Source organism: Erithacus rubecula (genome assembly GCF_903797595.1).
Source record: "Erithacus rubecula genome assembly, chromosome: 4".
NCBI lineage: Eukaryota > Metazoa > Chordata > Aves > Passeriformes > Muscicapidae > Erithacus > Erithacus rubecula.
The window spans coordinates 59,972,116-59,989,984 of record NC_136686.1 but is presented as its reverse complement, the minus strand read 5'-3'; the positions used below and the strand labels follow the sequence as shown (position 1 = coordinate 59,989,984).

Sequence of the window (17,869 nt, the reverse complement as noted above, 5' to 3'; positions counted from 1 at the left end):
CTTTCTCTCAAGTTTTGACTTTCTCTGAAGTTATGGAAAATAATGGAGCTGTACATTTTAATTTTGATACTTTTAGTCTAATTTCATTGGCTAAAAACTTGTTTTCTAAATGAAAGTCATTAGCTCACCTCTCAACTAACACTTTAAAAAAATGCAGGCACCTCCAAAGGCATTTATCCATCCAGAAACCAAAAGATTAAAAAGGTATTATCCCTACTGCCTACAAAATTCAGGGAGTTTACATTAGATGTAAATACTTCCATATGATTACCCTGTCATTACTTTGCAGCTCTAAATCAGAAATTATTTTTGAGAAAATCTGGCATTTGATGGAATTGCAGTGAGGATGTTGATAGAAATATCAGTTTAGAACACAAGAATTCCCTTCCACAGGAGTGGAAGATATAAATAAGAGATAATCTAATAGGATGTACTATGAGTTAGTTGTGTAAATGTCTTGAATTCCCTCATTTCATTTTCTTTCTCTCTCTAGCTACTTCCAGTCAAATGCACACAGGTATTCTGTGTTCATCCTCATTGTTGAAATCAACTTGTGGAATAGTGTCTGATCCCCTAAATTTGATATTTACAGGTCTCATTATTTTCCCTCATTTATTCCAAATATCTCTATGGTATAGGGACAAGTCTGGCTAGATTATTGAAAAGGAAATCTTACTGGGGAAACCTCTGATCCTCTATACTCTTATTTACTTTACTGACTTGGGCAACTTCTGAAACTAGTGAAAATTTTTCCTCAGATTCACCTCCTCCAACATCATTCCTTCATCATACTCTTCCCACTGCTTCACTTTTCCTACAACATTTTAGACAGTCACACAACAGAACTAAAGCTGGTTGAAAGTGGATTGGTACAAGTATGTGCCTTTATTTTTCATATTTGAGCAAATTGTGAAGTGTTAGTTTATTTTAGTGTATTTTATTATGAGTGTTATTTTCCCACACATCACATCACTTCAGATCAAGGGGTTTTACATATTATTTACATACATATTAATGTACAGTCAGAATTGAGTTTTCAATAAAACTTATGAAAGGAAGCCACACACAGAATGACCAATAAATGAAACAGTTTATATTTTTTCTGGGAACCATTCCACATCTCAACAGGCAAAGGACTTTCTCTGTTTTCAACATATATTTTGTATGACTTTTTTGCTTAAAATAAGGATTTGGGGCACACAGGCTAAATTCCTGCACAAGTATATTTAAATTTCTCTCGGCAGTGAGCCTGCTAGGTCTGACAATCTCAACATAAATCTGTTGGCTTGTTCATGTGCCTGAGCCCCAGAGACAGCCACCCTCAGTGCCCACAGAATTGTAAATTGTGTTTGCTGCAAGCTGAGTCCTGCTCCTCTCCCCCATTATCCAATTGCATGTGCTTCACATCCAATGGCACTGGGAGATATTAATGAAAGACCTTTGCTCATCTCATGATCAATAGCATGTCCTCACCATCCACAATGCAAGGGAAGGAGAAAAGAGAGGAGCTCCTTGGGTTCCTGTCTGCTCCCACCACAGAGCATCCCTCTTCCCAGAGGAGTTGAATTGAGTTTGCAGGCTCAGAGAATGGCTGCCTGCAGTGTCCCTACCTGTGTCAGGTAAGGGACAGAATAAGTCACAGGGACACCAGGCAGATTAGAAAAGGCTCTGAACACATATTAGGGGCCCTTAGCTGTGGTTCCTCTTCAGAGCAGAGGCAGATAAATACAATCTTTCCCTGAGATTCAGTTTGTGTCATGAGCTGTTGATTGCACTGTGAAGAACACACTGAGTATCAAGCTGCAAGAGAAGCAACAAATTTCAGAGCATATTCAACCTCATATTTATTGAGATGGACCCATGGTAGTAATCCCAACACATATTTAAAGCACTGTGAGACAGGAGGAAATAGTAGTTAAAACTGAATTAAATGTCTGATTCTTCTTACTGCAGAAAAATCTAAATATAAAACCAGCCTACAAGAGAAAACTGTGGCAATTTTCATAGAGAAAGAAACATGTATGCAAAAGACAAAAATAAAATTAAAAAAAATCATAGGAACCGAAAATGTTGGAGCCTGTAAGCATTGGGAAGCATTGTTTATGAAAGCTATTCATCATTATTTTACAGCAGCTTTGCCAGTGGCTCATGCTCCAACGAGAGGATGAAAGGCATGAATACAAGCAGCTGGTATTTCAAGTAACTTGTGTGATGGTTTAGAAAAAAAAAAAAAAAAAAAAAAAAAAAAAGAGAAAGAGCGAGAGAGAGAGGAAGATTTGCTTTAAAAGGTTCTGGCTGGTATTTTATAACATATATATGTTTAAAATGTTTAAAATTGTACTAAATACATTTGCTTTACCTGCAGTTGGAGTTGTTTAGCTCTAATACTGAATTATATATGTACTATATATATTTATATATAGCCTAGTGTTTGCAGTAATACTGAATTATTTATTGCAATAAGATCATGTTATCTTGTTTTTCTGAAGCACAGCTGTCTGCTGGAGGACGAATTTCTGTTTCTTAAAATAGCATTTAAGGAATCCAGCAGAAACATATTTCTTGGTACAATAGCACTGTGTTAGACAGAAAAATATGTCTGTACAAGCTTCATGGGTTACTGTAGAGATATTCTTGACAGTGGCAAGGTCCTCATCAGCCTTCCTAAGGCTTTGTGTTTTCTCCTGGGACTACACTCCAAAGTCCTGTCTATGTTACACGATCAAAGTCTCTCTCTTCACAGAAAACTCAATCCCATTTACTGAATCCAAACAACTCTAAGAGGTGCTATTAACTCCATCTCTGAGAGTTACATCTCTCAGAGTTAGAGCTAAGATCACAGAAAGGTACTAAGGAACATGGGTCTGCTGAACCCGTGTTTTTGTCTTTAATCATGTCCCATATTTTAAAAATGTTATTTTGTCCTTTTCAAGTTGAAATTATCAAGATTTGGATTGGAATCTTGGATTACTTAGATTTCATGACATGCTGTTATATGTTATAACTGTCTAAACAGTACAAACATATCCAAACAGAACTGAATATAGGATTTTATTTAAGATCTACAACTACATAGGGTTATTTCATTTGCTTGATAATAATTTCCCCCTTGTATTTTATGTTTAATTCCACTGCTCTAGCAGCCCCCAGTCACTCTTCTGCAATAGGAGAGCCCATACCAATTTATACACAATTATGAAACAAAATGTCAGTTTATGTATTTTTCTGATTCTGTTTTCTGGCCATCTGGCATCCATTCAGGAAATTGCTCAAGTATGATGTTTATCAAGTAGCAGCATTTAGGCATCTCATATTTAAATTTCCACGTTTAACCTACTCATACATTATCCATCTATGTGAAAACACAGTCAACATCAGAAAGCAATTCAACTTATTCCAAGATAAAAATGCAAATTATCTCAGAACTTTACATTTGCACAATTGAACTGAATAAAATCCCTGCCATTCTGCAGTGAGATTTACTTGCTTGCTTAATGCATTGCTGAATTAGCCTTGATAACACAGAATGATGGAAGGCAACTACTTGCTTCTGTCTTGGGTAATTCTGTTTGACAGCAGGCATTTGATTAAAAAGGAATGGGAGCACAATCCATACTTATCAATCTCTGGAACTGACAACAACAGTGCAGATGACACATCCTGTGATTTACAACAGCAGTCAATTAAAACTAATAGCAAAACTAATTAACCTTTCACAATGCAGAGTGTGACAGTTCTACTAGAACAACAGCTCTGGTGTTGCCATAACCACAGCAAATTTAAAGTCCTTGACTTCTCAAATGCCTTGCAGTTTAGTTAATAACTACCTTTTAAAAATTGTTAATGAATTAATAATAAATATGGTCCCCTAAAAAAGGTGTGCAGTCATTAAAAAAAACAAAAACACCACCATAGATTTTTTAATCCTATGTATAGATATTTAAGAACTGGTTGCCACAGTTGGTTTGTTGCAAAAGTGAACACAATGGTGTGCATGGCTGTGGTCCTCTTGTGGTATATCAGTAAATGTGCATTTGATACATATGAAACAGGTAAAATATCACACTAATTCAGTTTAAATATCTCTTACCCTTTTCAATTTTTACTCTAGCATATGGCTGTAGAACGTCTCTTTTTCACTCCTTGTTTCCTAAGCTAAAGTAGACAGTATTTTTTTAGTGCTTTACTATATGGTTCCTTACCACTGTCATAATCCTGTTTTGCACCTCTTTCATCTTAAAATAATTTTTATTCAGGAAAATGTTACTACTCAAGTTAAAAATTGATTTTCACTTCCTTGGGAAATCATATTAGAACTTCCCTAAAAAGATATGCAACATCTCCTTTTCAGAGTTGTATTGCAGCATTTATCATCATCCAATGTACCAAAGTACCTGTAATCAGTTCCACTCTCACATCACTTATGATTGATGCTTTCTAAACTTGTATAAGAAGGCAAAAGGTTGTTATTGGGTGCTGTACATTTTGATTTATTCATACCAAAGTAACTTTTGGGGTTATCCAATCCCATGACACCCTGAGGAAGTTTATTTCTGTCACACTGATCATGTGACACATTCATATTTAGCTCAGCCCACTGTGAACTCTCACCAGCTCTTAGATGGTTCACTATTAACCATTCCCTTCATCACTGTATCTCTCATTTTCATTTAAAGAGTCAACTCTACAAAACAAGGCACATCTGCTCTATTTTTGCACACCCACCAATGGAAAAATATAATGAACATATATGAGAAAGGGGGAAAAGCTAAGCAATAGGAGGAATAGGAATCCCTTCTGAGTCTACAGAACTGGTGGGTTTGGAAGTTGTGATTCATTTTAGTGCAATGTTTCATAAGGCTGGTGCTAAGGCTCCTTCACTCATGCTGTGGGAGAAATGAAAATTAGTATGGAAGCACAAGAAAGCATCACATCCTTCATGTGTTTGCAGCTGTAGACTATTGTTTTCCTCACAATGCTTAAATAGTGAAGCAGGATTGCTTGTCCTAAAGAGTATCTTGTGATGTAAGAATATACCATGGAAAATTTCCAGATGCTGAGAAATAGTGTTGGAATATTCAAATATGATTTGCTGGAAGCATATATTCTTTTATCTGGCTCACAGCATCACAAATGGCAGGCAAACCATCTCATCTCATCTTAAGTTTAATGCACACTTAAATGAAAAAGGAGGCACTAAAGCATTTAAGATGAGGTTCTAACAACCAATGCAAATAGAGCTCCAATGCAAATTAGAGTTTTGTTATTACACTTTTTCTCATGATCCCTCAAACTATTTTAAGTAGAAAAAAATAGAATTGGCATCTGTGAAACAGAAGCTGTCATTTTTAGAGGGTGTTATTAAAATTTGTTTATACATTTTTGATACAAGAAGTAACCTTTACATGCCACTTGGCAACTTAACACTCTTTAATTGAGAACCTTCTCCAGAGGTATCATAATTGTTTACTTTCTGCAGATTTGCTTTGCACCTTACAACATCTTGGCACAAGTTTCTGGAATTTCCAGTGAAGTGTTAAATCCTGCTGGCATCAGAAACTACAATCCCAGTGGCTTTATGGTTTAATTTCTTTTGAACTAATATCAAAAGAGAAGAGAAAGGTGAAATGATATTTTCAGTAGCAGGACAATAGATACAGAAGCACAATCTCCACTATGGCATGATGTTAGTATAGAGAGAATTGAGCTGAGGATGCTCAGCTCCCACCACCCCACGCATTTAGAAGATACAGCCCTGCTCCACTCTGCCTGGCCTGTGAGAGGACAGGCAGAGAAAAGGCAAAATAGCTTTGTCTGCATTTCCTTCTGTGCCTTCTCTCCAACTCTGAACTGACTTAGAGAGAAATCCAAAAAATGTAGAAATAATGGGCCTGTATTTCTACCCACATAAGCAGAGAAATTACCTTTACTTTTAAAGGTCAGCCTAAGCACTTCCCTTTAAACTGTGTGAATGATATTGCTCCATGCATGTAGGAAGGTGAAATGAAATGCTGACTTCGCCAGTCTCACTTCATTGCCTTTGAATATCTGACTTTTTACACTCTATTGAAAGTTATCTTTCTTCTTTTCTTACTTTTTTCTTTCTTTTTTTTAAACAAGATAACTTCAGAGCTTTGTAGTAAATGTTTCTAAAAAGGTGATTTTCAGTGACCGTTATGTGACTGGTAATGATTCCTAGAGAAATTTCTGTTGTTGGGAAAAAAGCTTCACTGAGGCAAATACATTCTGAAGCATATAATCTAGTTATACAAGTGTATGGCATGTACCTACCATTTGCTCATCCAAGCTATACATTATCCTTACACTCCTGACTTAAAACTATGCGCTATAAGTATAGCTACAGAAACTATAAGGGGAAAAAACCAAAATCAAAATTAAAAAAAACAAACTTAAAAACCCCAAAAAACTAAAAAAAAAAAAAAAAAAAAAAAAAAAAACCCACACAAAAAAACCCCCACAGAAACCAAAACCAAAACAGCAACAAAAAAACCCCAAACTATAGAAGTTTACTTCTCTCCAAGTTAGAAAGATGCATTCAGTTTTATTTTTCATTAATGAAGGTTGCTTTTTCTGCTTTTCCAGGTAAAACACAGGTTATGGGTGAAATCAAGATTGCATTAAAGAAGGAAATGAAGACAGATGGAGAACAACTGATAGTAGAAATCCTTCAGTGCAGAAATATCACATACAAATTTAAATCTCCAGATCATCTTCCAGGTATCACTAAGAAAACAACTTCATGATACTTTGAAAACATTAAGTAGGTTATATCTTAAGTCATTTAACATCATCACTACAATGGAAAAGAAAATTGATTCTTAGTCAGGATGACATATTCTACAGGATTCTTTATGAAGTGCTTCTTTTCCCCTATAAGCAACTTTAATGAAAGAAAAACATTTTATAGAAGCAAATTAACTCTCAGAAGTTAATCTTCTTTTTAGTTACTTTTTATTTTTAAAAATTAATCAATTTTTATTTTTAGTAAAAATGATAAATGCCTAGGTTATCAAAGAACAGTTATAACTAGTAGAGGATTACATTTTTGTGAAAAAGCTTTTTAAAACCAAAAAACCTTATGTTCATAATTATGTTTTTATACATAGATAACAATATCAAGGTATTTTTTCCTTTCATGCCAGTATTATAAACACAAAGTACTTCCTTTGGGTTTAATGGGATGGGTCCATTTCTACACCATGTGAATGCAAACAGACTTTGGAAAATAAAATTTTTTCAGAAAAATTTCTGTCTGTTGAATTAATTGACAACAATGATTATTTAAAAGCTTCTGTTTTTAACTCATTGAATTATTCTTCCCCAGACCTGTATGTGAAGCTGTATGTTGTCAATATCTCTACCCAAAAGAGAGTAATTAAGAAGAAAACCAGGGTATGCAGGCATGACCGAGAGCCTTCGTTCAATGAAACATTTAGATTTAGCTTGAGTCCTGCTGGGCATTCTCTTCAGGTAATTCTGCATTTTATTAAATCCTAATTTTGGATGTTGTCTGTGCTGTGCTAGGGGCATTTGAGCTCAATCTTCTACCCCAGTTGTTTTCTGAAAAGAGAAAACTACAAAGAAAGTAACAAAGTTATATAATAATGGAAATATCAGACTAGAGGAGATATTAAAAGATGGATTACTCCATCACACCACACTGACGAAGATTATTTATAGATCAGGCCTGAAAATTTTAGGCTTGATCTGTTCTTAAAATCCCCCAGAGAAGAGAGTTATACATGCCTTCCAAGAATAATTTTCTATGTCTTTAGAAAGTTTAGTGCAATGTCAAAATTAAATATGTAATATTTTTAAATTAAGTTCGCTTATCCTTAAGTATCCTCACAATGTACAGAGGTAAATTGATTTGCCTGATTTAAAAAAATAGGGTTTACATTGAAAGGCTGTTTTCTGTCCTCTCTGCTTATCCAGGCTAAATCAACTAAATTTCTTTGATATCTCCTTTTGCCTAAATGCCTCATCATTTTATCATTCTCTCAATTTCTCCAACTTCTTTAAAAGTTGTGGTATCTAGACTTTGACACAACAGCCATAATCTCAGAGGCTGAGAATTACTGATTATGCCAAACCAGATATTCTCTGGTACATTTGTAATGGAGTGGAATTTTGTCATTCTGTGACAAATTCATCACATCAAAATTGGCACATCAAATGTTGCATGAAACTGGTTCAGGAACAATTCCTCTACTATATTTTAGTTGCTTAGACAGATTTGATCATATGGTCAGACTTTTTTTTTTTCAGACAGGTTGGATTCAATTTGTCTACCTTCATTTATTTTCACATTAAGGGATAACAAGGATAAGCCATTATATATTCAGGTTTCCTCCAGTCAGTGGAGAGGGATAAGCAATTCAAGGGGTATCTGTATGCCCTAAAAGCCAGTGGAAGGCATTGTTGGGCAGGTCAGCATCCATTCAAGGAACCTTTAAATCTGTCAGAACAGCCTGAATAAGATAGCTACATTGTGGTGACTAAAGTGGATTATCAAAGTGCCTGTTATTGCTTGTATCACTAGCATTACAGTCATAATGGATGTTACTTACAAAACAAGGCCCCAAAATAGATACTGTTGTTCCTGTGTTAAGATGTCCTAACATCTTACTGTATTTAAGAATCGTCATTTTCTGGGAAAAGCCAAAATGATCAATAAAGTCTTGCCAAAGTTTAAGAGCTCCCATAAAAAAATTCCCTGAAGTGATGGTTTGAAAAGGAAACCCTACATGGTAGACCAGTAAAGAAGAATTCACAGAGTCCTATGGAAAAATAATATATTTAAGGAGAGAGATAGTGAGTAACATATCCATAAGAACAGTTACTCTAAGACTTGACAGCATTTCCTCTGGAACTCTGTGATATAAAGACAAGAGGAGACTGAGGGGAGACCTCATTGTGTTCTTCATCATGCTCCTGAGGGGAAACAGAAGGGCAGGCAGTGATCTGTTCACTGCTGTCACCAGTGACAGGACTCAAGGAACAGCCTGAAGCAGAGTCAGGGAGGTTCAGGTTGTACATCAGGAGAAAGGTTTTTACCCAGAGGGTAGCTGGGCACTGGAACAGGTTCCCCAGGGAAGTAGTCATGACACCAAGTCTGACAGTTCAAAAACATTTGGACAACACTGTAAGGCACATGGTGTGATTCGTGGAGACCCTGCACAGGGGCAGGAATTTGGGTCAATGATCCTGATTGATGTCTTTAACTCTGCATATTCTACAATTCTATGATTGTAGGATATATGCTGATGTTGCAAACCAGAGCCAAGAAAGAAAATGAAGGTCATAAAAATATGCTGTAAAAGTATAAAGGAACAAGTTTGAAACAAAAAGCATTTCTGCTTCATGAAAATTGGAGTTTGAGCTGTAAAATGTATTGTCTTCGTGTATTGTGAGTGCTAAATATTTTATAGGAGAAATTTACAGATGAAAGACATCAAATTATGTTAAATACAATTTACTGCCTGTGAGTCAGGAAGGTCCACAGATCGTAGTAGGTATTTTCAGAGAGTATAACTACTTAATTGCTTTGTTCTTATATTCTGCCTTATACACTGCCCTCTGCACTTTTGGAAACAAAATATTTGTCTGGAGACATCTTTAATCTGACTCAGTGAATCTGTTTTTATGTGTTCTTCAAGCTCAACAGTCTACAAACAAGAAAAACAAAACAAAACAAAACAACAACAACAACAAAAAACAAAAAAACAAAGACCAAAAAACAAACAAACAAACAAAAAACTAAACAAAAAAACCCACCAAAAAACAACCATAAAAACAAAAAAAAACCCAACCAAAATTAAGAAAAGCTTGAATTGTTTGGTACTGAGTACCAAAAATAGTATTGGGAATAAATAAGAAACAAAACCCCTGGGGCTTAGAAACTAAGACTGGCTGATCCAGTGTAACAAGACTGGAATTTAAGGCCTGGAACACAGACGAAGCAAGGAAGAGAGACATACAAGCTAAAGAAGATAGATCCTAGGGTTCCATCTGGTAGGAGAAGGGAGAAAGACAGAACTAATGAAAAAATTGGATAAATTTTTTTTCTGTCCCAAAACTGTTGATTGTTTCAGAAAGAAAACATTCTGTGGAAAACATTTTGACACTTTTCAGACAGGCACTTTCCTCAGCCCCCGGCATTTTTTTCATTGAGTCTCTGATTTCCCTGTTCCTTGGCAACTCACCTGGGACCCTTCTGGAAAGCACTAAGCTTCTGGCTGCAGGCTCACTGCAATTTGAAATACATGCTTGTCCTATGCGAGGCTAACCAAAAAAACCCAGAAGAACAAATTTCACAGATGTTCTGGTTTGGCTTTCCAGCTTCTGGCCACTCCATTCTTCGGTAAACACTGAAATCAGGAACCTAAAAAGCCATCAGCAGAGGAGGCAGGCTGCCTATTTTCCTCAAGGACATGTTTTGTGATGAAAGGAGTTTCCTATTAGTTCAGTACCTAAGAGTTTTACCTTCCCAAACCTCTTGGCTAGTAGGCATCAGGTATCTAAGCTGTCCAGGTTGGAAATTAATAACAAAATTGGACAAGGAAGTAGGACGCCTATTCAGGAAAACATTTGCAAGTTTCTTCCCTTTTAAAATTTCTTTTAAATTTTATTTGTAATGTTTGCATTTTTTATGTTGCTTTCCAAATCAGAATGGAAAATTTTCAAAAATGGTGCCATTCATGATTACAGGAAATTCTAGTTCTTCCACAGATCTGTTACATTTCTACTGCCATGTGGTTTCAGCAGAGTACAAAACTGTTGTGTTCTGTCATTTTTCTTCGAGCATAGATTTTTGAAAATAAAGAACAAAATGCCCTTTTTTCTCTCCTGCTGATTCATGGAGAGTGACGCCCTCCTCCCATTATCAGTTACTTCTCTTGCTTGTGGCTTGTTGAGGTAATTGTGAATATTACAAGCCTGCTGCTAACCCTGCCATGGAAATACAAATCTTCAATATTTCTTTCTCTTTTTGAAAAACTTATAAGTTAAAAAAAAATCCACCCACATTGTACTTGTTTATCCAATTACTTAAAAATTAAGAAAGGTTATTTTTTTTCTGAATGTGTAACTATAAATCATGCCATGAATTATGCATATTAACAATGCATTTTGTAAGAAACATACATAGATACAAAGGATGAGACAAGTCCTTCAGAGAAGTGCATTGTTTGCATGGCACAAGCCTCTTTAGCTGGAATATTTGGTGAGATAACGTTTCACTGAGACCCTTGTACACCCAGTCTGTATCAGAATTCCAGAGGCTTGACAAGAGCTGCAGCTTCACTTGCACAAAGATTTATCTTGTACCATAAATTTGATTTTATGCTCATCTTTGGTAACCAGCAGGTGAACAAATTGTTCATTAACATTCAAGACTGTCATCTTCTAATTGCTATGTCTCATGATAAGGAAATAGAAGCAGAAAATTCAATTTTCACAGGGCTTTCTGTGAAGGAAAAGGTGACTCTATATAAAAAGTGATGATCAATGTTTCTGTTTCTCTGTTCAGAATACTTGAACTCAACATTCCTGAATCTTTCATGTTTTGCTGGTTGTACGTGACTGTGCACATTGATGATGATGATTATCATTACTATTTTCACAGATTCTGCTTGTCTCCAATGGAGGAAAGTTTATGAAAAAGACACTGATTGGGGAAGCTTATATCTGGCTTGACAAAGTGGATCTAAGGAAAAGAATAGTAAACTGGCACAAACTGTTGGTCAGCTCCACACAAACACACTGAGCAGAGCTGTCTGCTTAGGGCACAAAACATGCAGAGTCTGCTCTAAACAGCATCACTTCAAGAATATAGTTTGATATCATTGTGTTTAGCTAGTCTTTCAGAATACAAAGTAGAAAGGAGCAGTCTCTGGGCTACAAAGCACACTTAAATGAGGGCTAGTACACTTATTTTTGCTGCAGAACACAGCAAAAGGAGAAGAAAATCTGGGCCCAGAAGTTAAAGTGAGGCTGTTTGAAAGGAAGACTGACCGAGGGCTCATGTTGTTGGACTCTGTGGAGAGAGTAACTGTGCAGGCAACGATGGAGCTGGAGGCAGGTGCGAACGCGAGCTCGGCTGCAGCTGCAGGTGGAGTGATGGGAAGCACAGCCTGGATTCTGTGCAAACAGAAGGAGATCATTTTATGCAAAAGCACCTAGGGTGACTGACTTTCCAAATCTCACTTATTAAAAGTGCAAAACTTGCTCCTCTGCACCTTAGGATCTCTGATAATTTGCTTTAGTGAGATTATGCCACTTGACACAAACTGCAAGGCGTTTGCAAGAGTGGTAATGTTATTTTACATTACTTTTTTCCTTCTTTCTTTTTCCTTCAAAAACTATGCTGTGAAGAATCAGATCTGATTGTTTCATTTGTTTCTGTGTGTTAACAATGGATATAAACCACTCTCCTAGAATGTGATGAATAAAATTATATAAACGGTCTATAACTTGGGATGTGGTTTTAAAGAGAAAGGGCAGGTTTTAAACTGCACTATGTCAGAAAGATAAAATGCTGTTTCAATGTCAGTGACACTGTATTTCACCCCACCCTTTGAGTCAGAAGGCTTAAATCAGTTTGAGATTGAAGAGACTTAAGCACTAGGACTAATGCAGTTATTCCAATTAGTCCTCATGGTTTTCAGCAACCAGTCTTGTTCTGAAACTGTAGAGTGACAATGAATTCTAGGCTACTTTGTGGGCACTTTGGACCAGGCCACCAGTGGCCCTCTCAATGCAGGGCTCTGTATCAACACTAGTGACACACTTGGAATCCAAGGGGAAGGGACAGCAGGGCAGTTCCTGACTGGATGCTGCTGCATTAGAATGAAGAATATCCTCTTTCTATCTCAGGTGAATGTCTGAGTATAATCCACTCAACAGCACGGCTTCTCAGATAGGAAAGAAGTAAATAAGAAGGAATTGCAACTTTTAAGTCTGTGTCAGCACCTCCAAGCATAAAGTCCCTCTTTCAGGGGTTTCAAGCCAAGCAGTTGGCTCACTTGGGAAGAAACTACTGCCTGGCATGGCTTAGGCTGGTTGCTGTATTTTCCCTTGTACCATGTTTGAAGAAAGGAGAGCTTCTTCTTCCCTTCCTAAAAGTATAACACGTTCATTAAAACCCAAGGATCAGTGGTACTAACTCCCATGTTACTCAGAAGTCATTTAATATTTCACAGCCTCAAGAAAAAGTAGTTTCCCTGGAAATATGATCTCATGACCTTTGCATACTTAAAAAGAAAATGACCAAATTTCTTCATGTCAGACATTTATTTTTCTGGCCAAGAAAAGACTTCCCAATTTTCATTATAATATTTGATGTGCATTGTCTTATATTTTCTGAATATATGCAGTATACTTCCACAGGTTGTGCAAGACCAACTGAAAATCTTCTGGAAAATATTATAAGCTTAAAAAAAAAAAAAAAAAAAAAAAAAAAAAAAAAGAGGAAAAATAAAGCTTTGGTTATTAAGCGACTGGATTCACTATGAAAAAACTTCACCATTTAATCTGGTGACACTTCCCACATACAATTTTTGGTTTATGTTTATCAACTTAAAATATCAGCGTGAAACAGGAATATGAGAAGAACCATAAAAATTATATTAATGCTACACACACCAAGGAAACTCCTGTTGTTCATAACCTGCTGGTAGCCTGCTTAACTTGCAAGCAGAGCAATCTGACCAAAATCTTATTAGCTATCTTAAAAACACAACGTTACTGACAGTGGAAGTAGGATGTGTGCTTTAATGTTGAATTTTATGCTTTCACCAGTATATGTATACCCTACCTCTCATATATTTTAAGAACAGTCCTCTGGAGTTATTGTAAAAATTCTATGTTTTGATGTTGTGTATGTTTTTATAAGAAAATACTTCAAGGAAAAAAAAACCCTACTGAAACAAAAAATCCAATGTGGATGCATTTGACATATGTGTTGCTCTCTTGGTGAGTTATCTTGCATTCCTGATGATTATACTGTGTTTGTACTTTGAAAAAGGACCTGAAAAAAGAAAAAAAAAAAAACATTCTGTGTGAAGTGCAAGCCATGAGGTGTGCAATTTTGTGCAAACTGCTGGTGATTTTGTTCTTGCTAAGATGTGCTCCAAAGGCAGCAAGTCGCACTGGTAGTTGCTATGGAGATTTCTGAGAGGAAGGAGCAGACTCTGGCTGCCTCACTGGCAGCCTGCAACCATCATCTGCAATTGAGAAAGTGGACAGGCGTGCTTTGCTTTCACACACACAAATGTGGCTGAGATTTTATAGAATCCTTTTGTTGAGTGGTGGGGAGCAGCTGCCTTTGAGGCCAATCAGCTGTGGGCAACCGGTTTAATTCAAACACCTTTGGTTCTCTGAACAACACTCAAAATGTTTGTGCTTGTAGAAATGGCAGTTTTGGACTCCTGTCATGACACACAGAGGGCAGAGTTGGTGAGGAGCATGGCACTGCCTTGGCCAGCTGCAGCAAGGACGGGGCTCCTCGGGTGTCACCGGGCTGGGCGAGTGTCACACGCGGCGTTCCGCGGCGTCCAGAGCTCAGAGGATGACACCAAAGTGTGCCAAGTTCCTGTGTTTGACCAAATTTCTAGGTTGTACTGAAATCACTCTATGCAACACAGATTCATGTTTGAATGCATAGCTCCTTTTTTTGTTGTTCGTTTGTTTGTTTTATGGATGAAGTCAGGAAAAACTCTCGTGACAGTGTTTTTTAAAAAAAAAACCAATCAAACAAGTTCTATTAGTATTTTTTTACCATTTTTGTATATATCTCAGGTTTTTTTTTCCTTTTCTCTCATTAATTTTTGTTTCTTTTATCTGGCCAAATGTGCTTAGACGTGGCAACAGCTTTTATCATTTCTGAGTGATTGATTATTAATGAGTTCACACATTTCTATGATTGCTTTGAAGATACATATTGCAGGGAGGCAATAGCAGAGGCATTTTAACTCTTTAAATTCATTAATCCACTGAGACAACAGAAATTGAAGCTGCTTCTTAGTTCAAGCCTTGTAGAGTGGAAACAAACTGAAAAATGAGCAAAAGCACAGTGTGTGTGTGTTTACAAATGACAGGGATTTGTAACATTATCATTGTTATTAGTACGCATAAAATGAGCAGCAAACAGCCACTTTTTTTTTTTTTTTTTCCAGTTTAAAAGCAGACATGAGAGTTTCTATGATGAATGTTAAGCTAGTTCTTTATCATTACACTTTAAAGGGATAGTATCCAGGGGCAATGAGTGCTGATTCTTTATTATTACCCACAGTTTTACATTACATGGATCCTGTATGGAAGAAACAAAACCAATTTATGTCAGCAACAACCAATCTGCTGTCTTGAACTGGCTTTAAATCAAGACCTAGGAAATACTTAAGTTCTTTTTATGGATGCTGGATGTTTGCATGGCTACGTTGTGGGATATGGTAGCTGGTAACCAGCTGATATTGATTCATACTTAGAGAATGATGATGAAGAAAAAGAATACATCTATTATATTGTAAGCTAGAGTGAGCCCAATAGAGATTATTTAATTAGGATTTAGTTTCATGAAGATATCATAAAGATGTTAATAGTATTTTTTTAAATCATTATTTGAATCATATCTGACACTATTTTTAACTAGTTTATTTTCATTGCTACAATGTTGAATGTCCCAGATTCATTATTTGAGTATATATCTAGATATGTACATACCTATGTGAATAGCAGAGAAAATTTGTGTGAGTGTAGCTTATAAAGGTAATTAAACAGAGAGGAAATTTAGCATAAGTATCCACCTACATTATATTTAAACACTAGTCCTACATGCCCTGTGAACTTTCAGTACACCTGGCATGTAGGATGAATTGCTCTTTATAAATACATATTGCCTTTAGAAGGAAAATAGGAAGAATAAGTGAAACCGGATACTCTCTCTTTAAACCATATGAAACATTTTAATGTTTTCTATATGTTCTGGTTTATTATTTTGAAAAAAAAAATTATAAGCAAATATATTGATGAGCTCAAAAGTTATAACATATATAGATATCCATAATTAAAACTACATGATTTGACCAGAGTCAATTTCTTAATTTGTTACCCTGTAAATAAATAGACATTTTTGTAAAACAAACTGAGTTTAAATTATTAATCCCATTTGACATCCAAGCATGTGAGTGTGTCCTTATTTGATTGTATCTTATAGATGTTCAGTGATGTGCTCAGGTGCTCAACAATGGCTGACTAACATGTGTGCTGTCATGCTACAGACAACGTGTACAGCAGACACAATGTTTAAAAAAATCCAAAAAACACCAAAAAACCCTGCAAAAACAACAAAAAAAGAAGAATAGTCCTTGGGCAAATGTAATGTTTCCACAGTGAATGTTGCATGCATAGGTGGTGGTTTGTTGTTATTCATTTCATTTTGAATTCCTTTTAATTTTCATTTTGCTTCCAAAATCATCAGGAAAATGAAAACAAAACAGACTTGTTCTAAAAGTTGTAAAAACTGAAACAAAAGCAGTATGAGATTGTATAAAAATGCTTGTAAATCTGTCCCTGTTTTCACTTTATGTATAAATCCATGCCATGGTTTTGTGATTGTATACAGGATGTATCTTGAGAACTTATGCAAATTGTGCTCTATAAAGGCTGTTATCCCAGTCTGACAAATAAATATTTAAAATATCTGGTTTGGTTCTTTTTTCCTAATTAACATGAAAACTTATTTCCCTGGTTAATATTTCCCATTTTTTGACCATTGTGGTTTTATGATGCTGCTGTGCATACTGCCTGTACTCTTCTGTCCTATTTCTGCATTAGCAGACCTCCCAGCTAAAACTCATTTCCCACACTTCATTTTGAAATAAAGAATGGTTCACTCATCAGAACTTCCTTCCAAATAAGTCAGAACCAGAATCACATTCAGCTTGTTGATATCTTCATACAGTTTCATCTCTGGCATTCTATATGGATAAAAAATATATGTGCATACATCAACACAGTTTAGGAATATCCAGGGGTTTGTCTCCTCAATGTGAATAAAAGGTGAATTAAAAATGTAGCCTAACTCTGTATACTTGTAAGCTCCTGATGAAGACATCATAAGAAAGTATCTGATAAATCCTGGAAGTAATTTCTCTGGCTCTTTCCTCCAGCAGAAAGAAGGCTTCCAGTAACTATATATTCTAGACTTTATTATAAACGAGAAATCATTTTCTTTAAGCAATCATTTTTTTGGTACCAACTTTTACCTGACTAGTATAACAATGTTTTCCCACTGAGACTGTATTTTTGAGCCATGTTTAGATCTATATTCACTATACTTGCATAGTTTCTCCATTTGATACAAATAATTTAAAAAACCCAAACATGGTCCCAAGGGAAAGAAATTGTTGTTTTAGCCTGGCACCTGAACATATAGACTGACATTTTTTTTTTTATGTGAGCTTATTTTTCTCAAAAAATAATGTAATGAGAAATAGGCAACAACTTTGAGGATGTCTCAAGAACAGAGGTGCCCTTTCTCACCTCAGCCAATCTGACACTGACACTGACACTGGCTGACTTCTATTAATGCCTCTCAGGAAAGAAACTCGACTTCCCAGTGCCTGCCTCAGTCTCTAAGGTATGAGTTCAAGGTACTTTGGGTACCTCTCTGAGAAAATAGTTATGACTGCAACAAGCACTTCACCCCACTCAGCCCAAAATCATGTCATCCTTTTTTATTTTGGTGAGGAAGCTCCTGCTCAGCATACTGGCCCTCTGGAAATGGTTAGAAAGGATTTCTGAAGTGTTAAGGGAGAGAGAGCTGACTGGAATTATCTGCTGAGGAAGC

At 36.1% G+C, this 17,869-nt stretch overlaps 1 protein-coding gene across 1 annotated transcript in view; it reads left to right on the top strand.

Annotated features, from left to right (window-relative positions):
• Nucleotides 1-14,646, top strand: part of LOC306801409 (protein piccolo-like) — a gene marked incomplete at both ends in the record, with an annotated part of 46,134 nt that extends 31,488 nt beyond the window's left edge. The window contains 4 exons of the mRNA XM_079304477.1: nt 6,604-6,738; nt 7,346-7,491; nt 11,968-12,103; nt 14,432-14,646. Of these exons, the coding sequence (XP_079160603.1) occupies nt 6,604-6,738; nt 7,346-7,491; nt 11,968-12,103; nt 14,432-14,646 (632 nt within the window). The remainder of the gene's footprint in view (nt 1-6,603; nt 6,739-7,345; nt 7,492-11,967; nt 12,104-14,431) is intronic.
• Between the last annotated feature and the right edge of the window lie 3,223 nt (nt 14,647-17,869).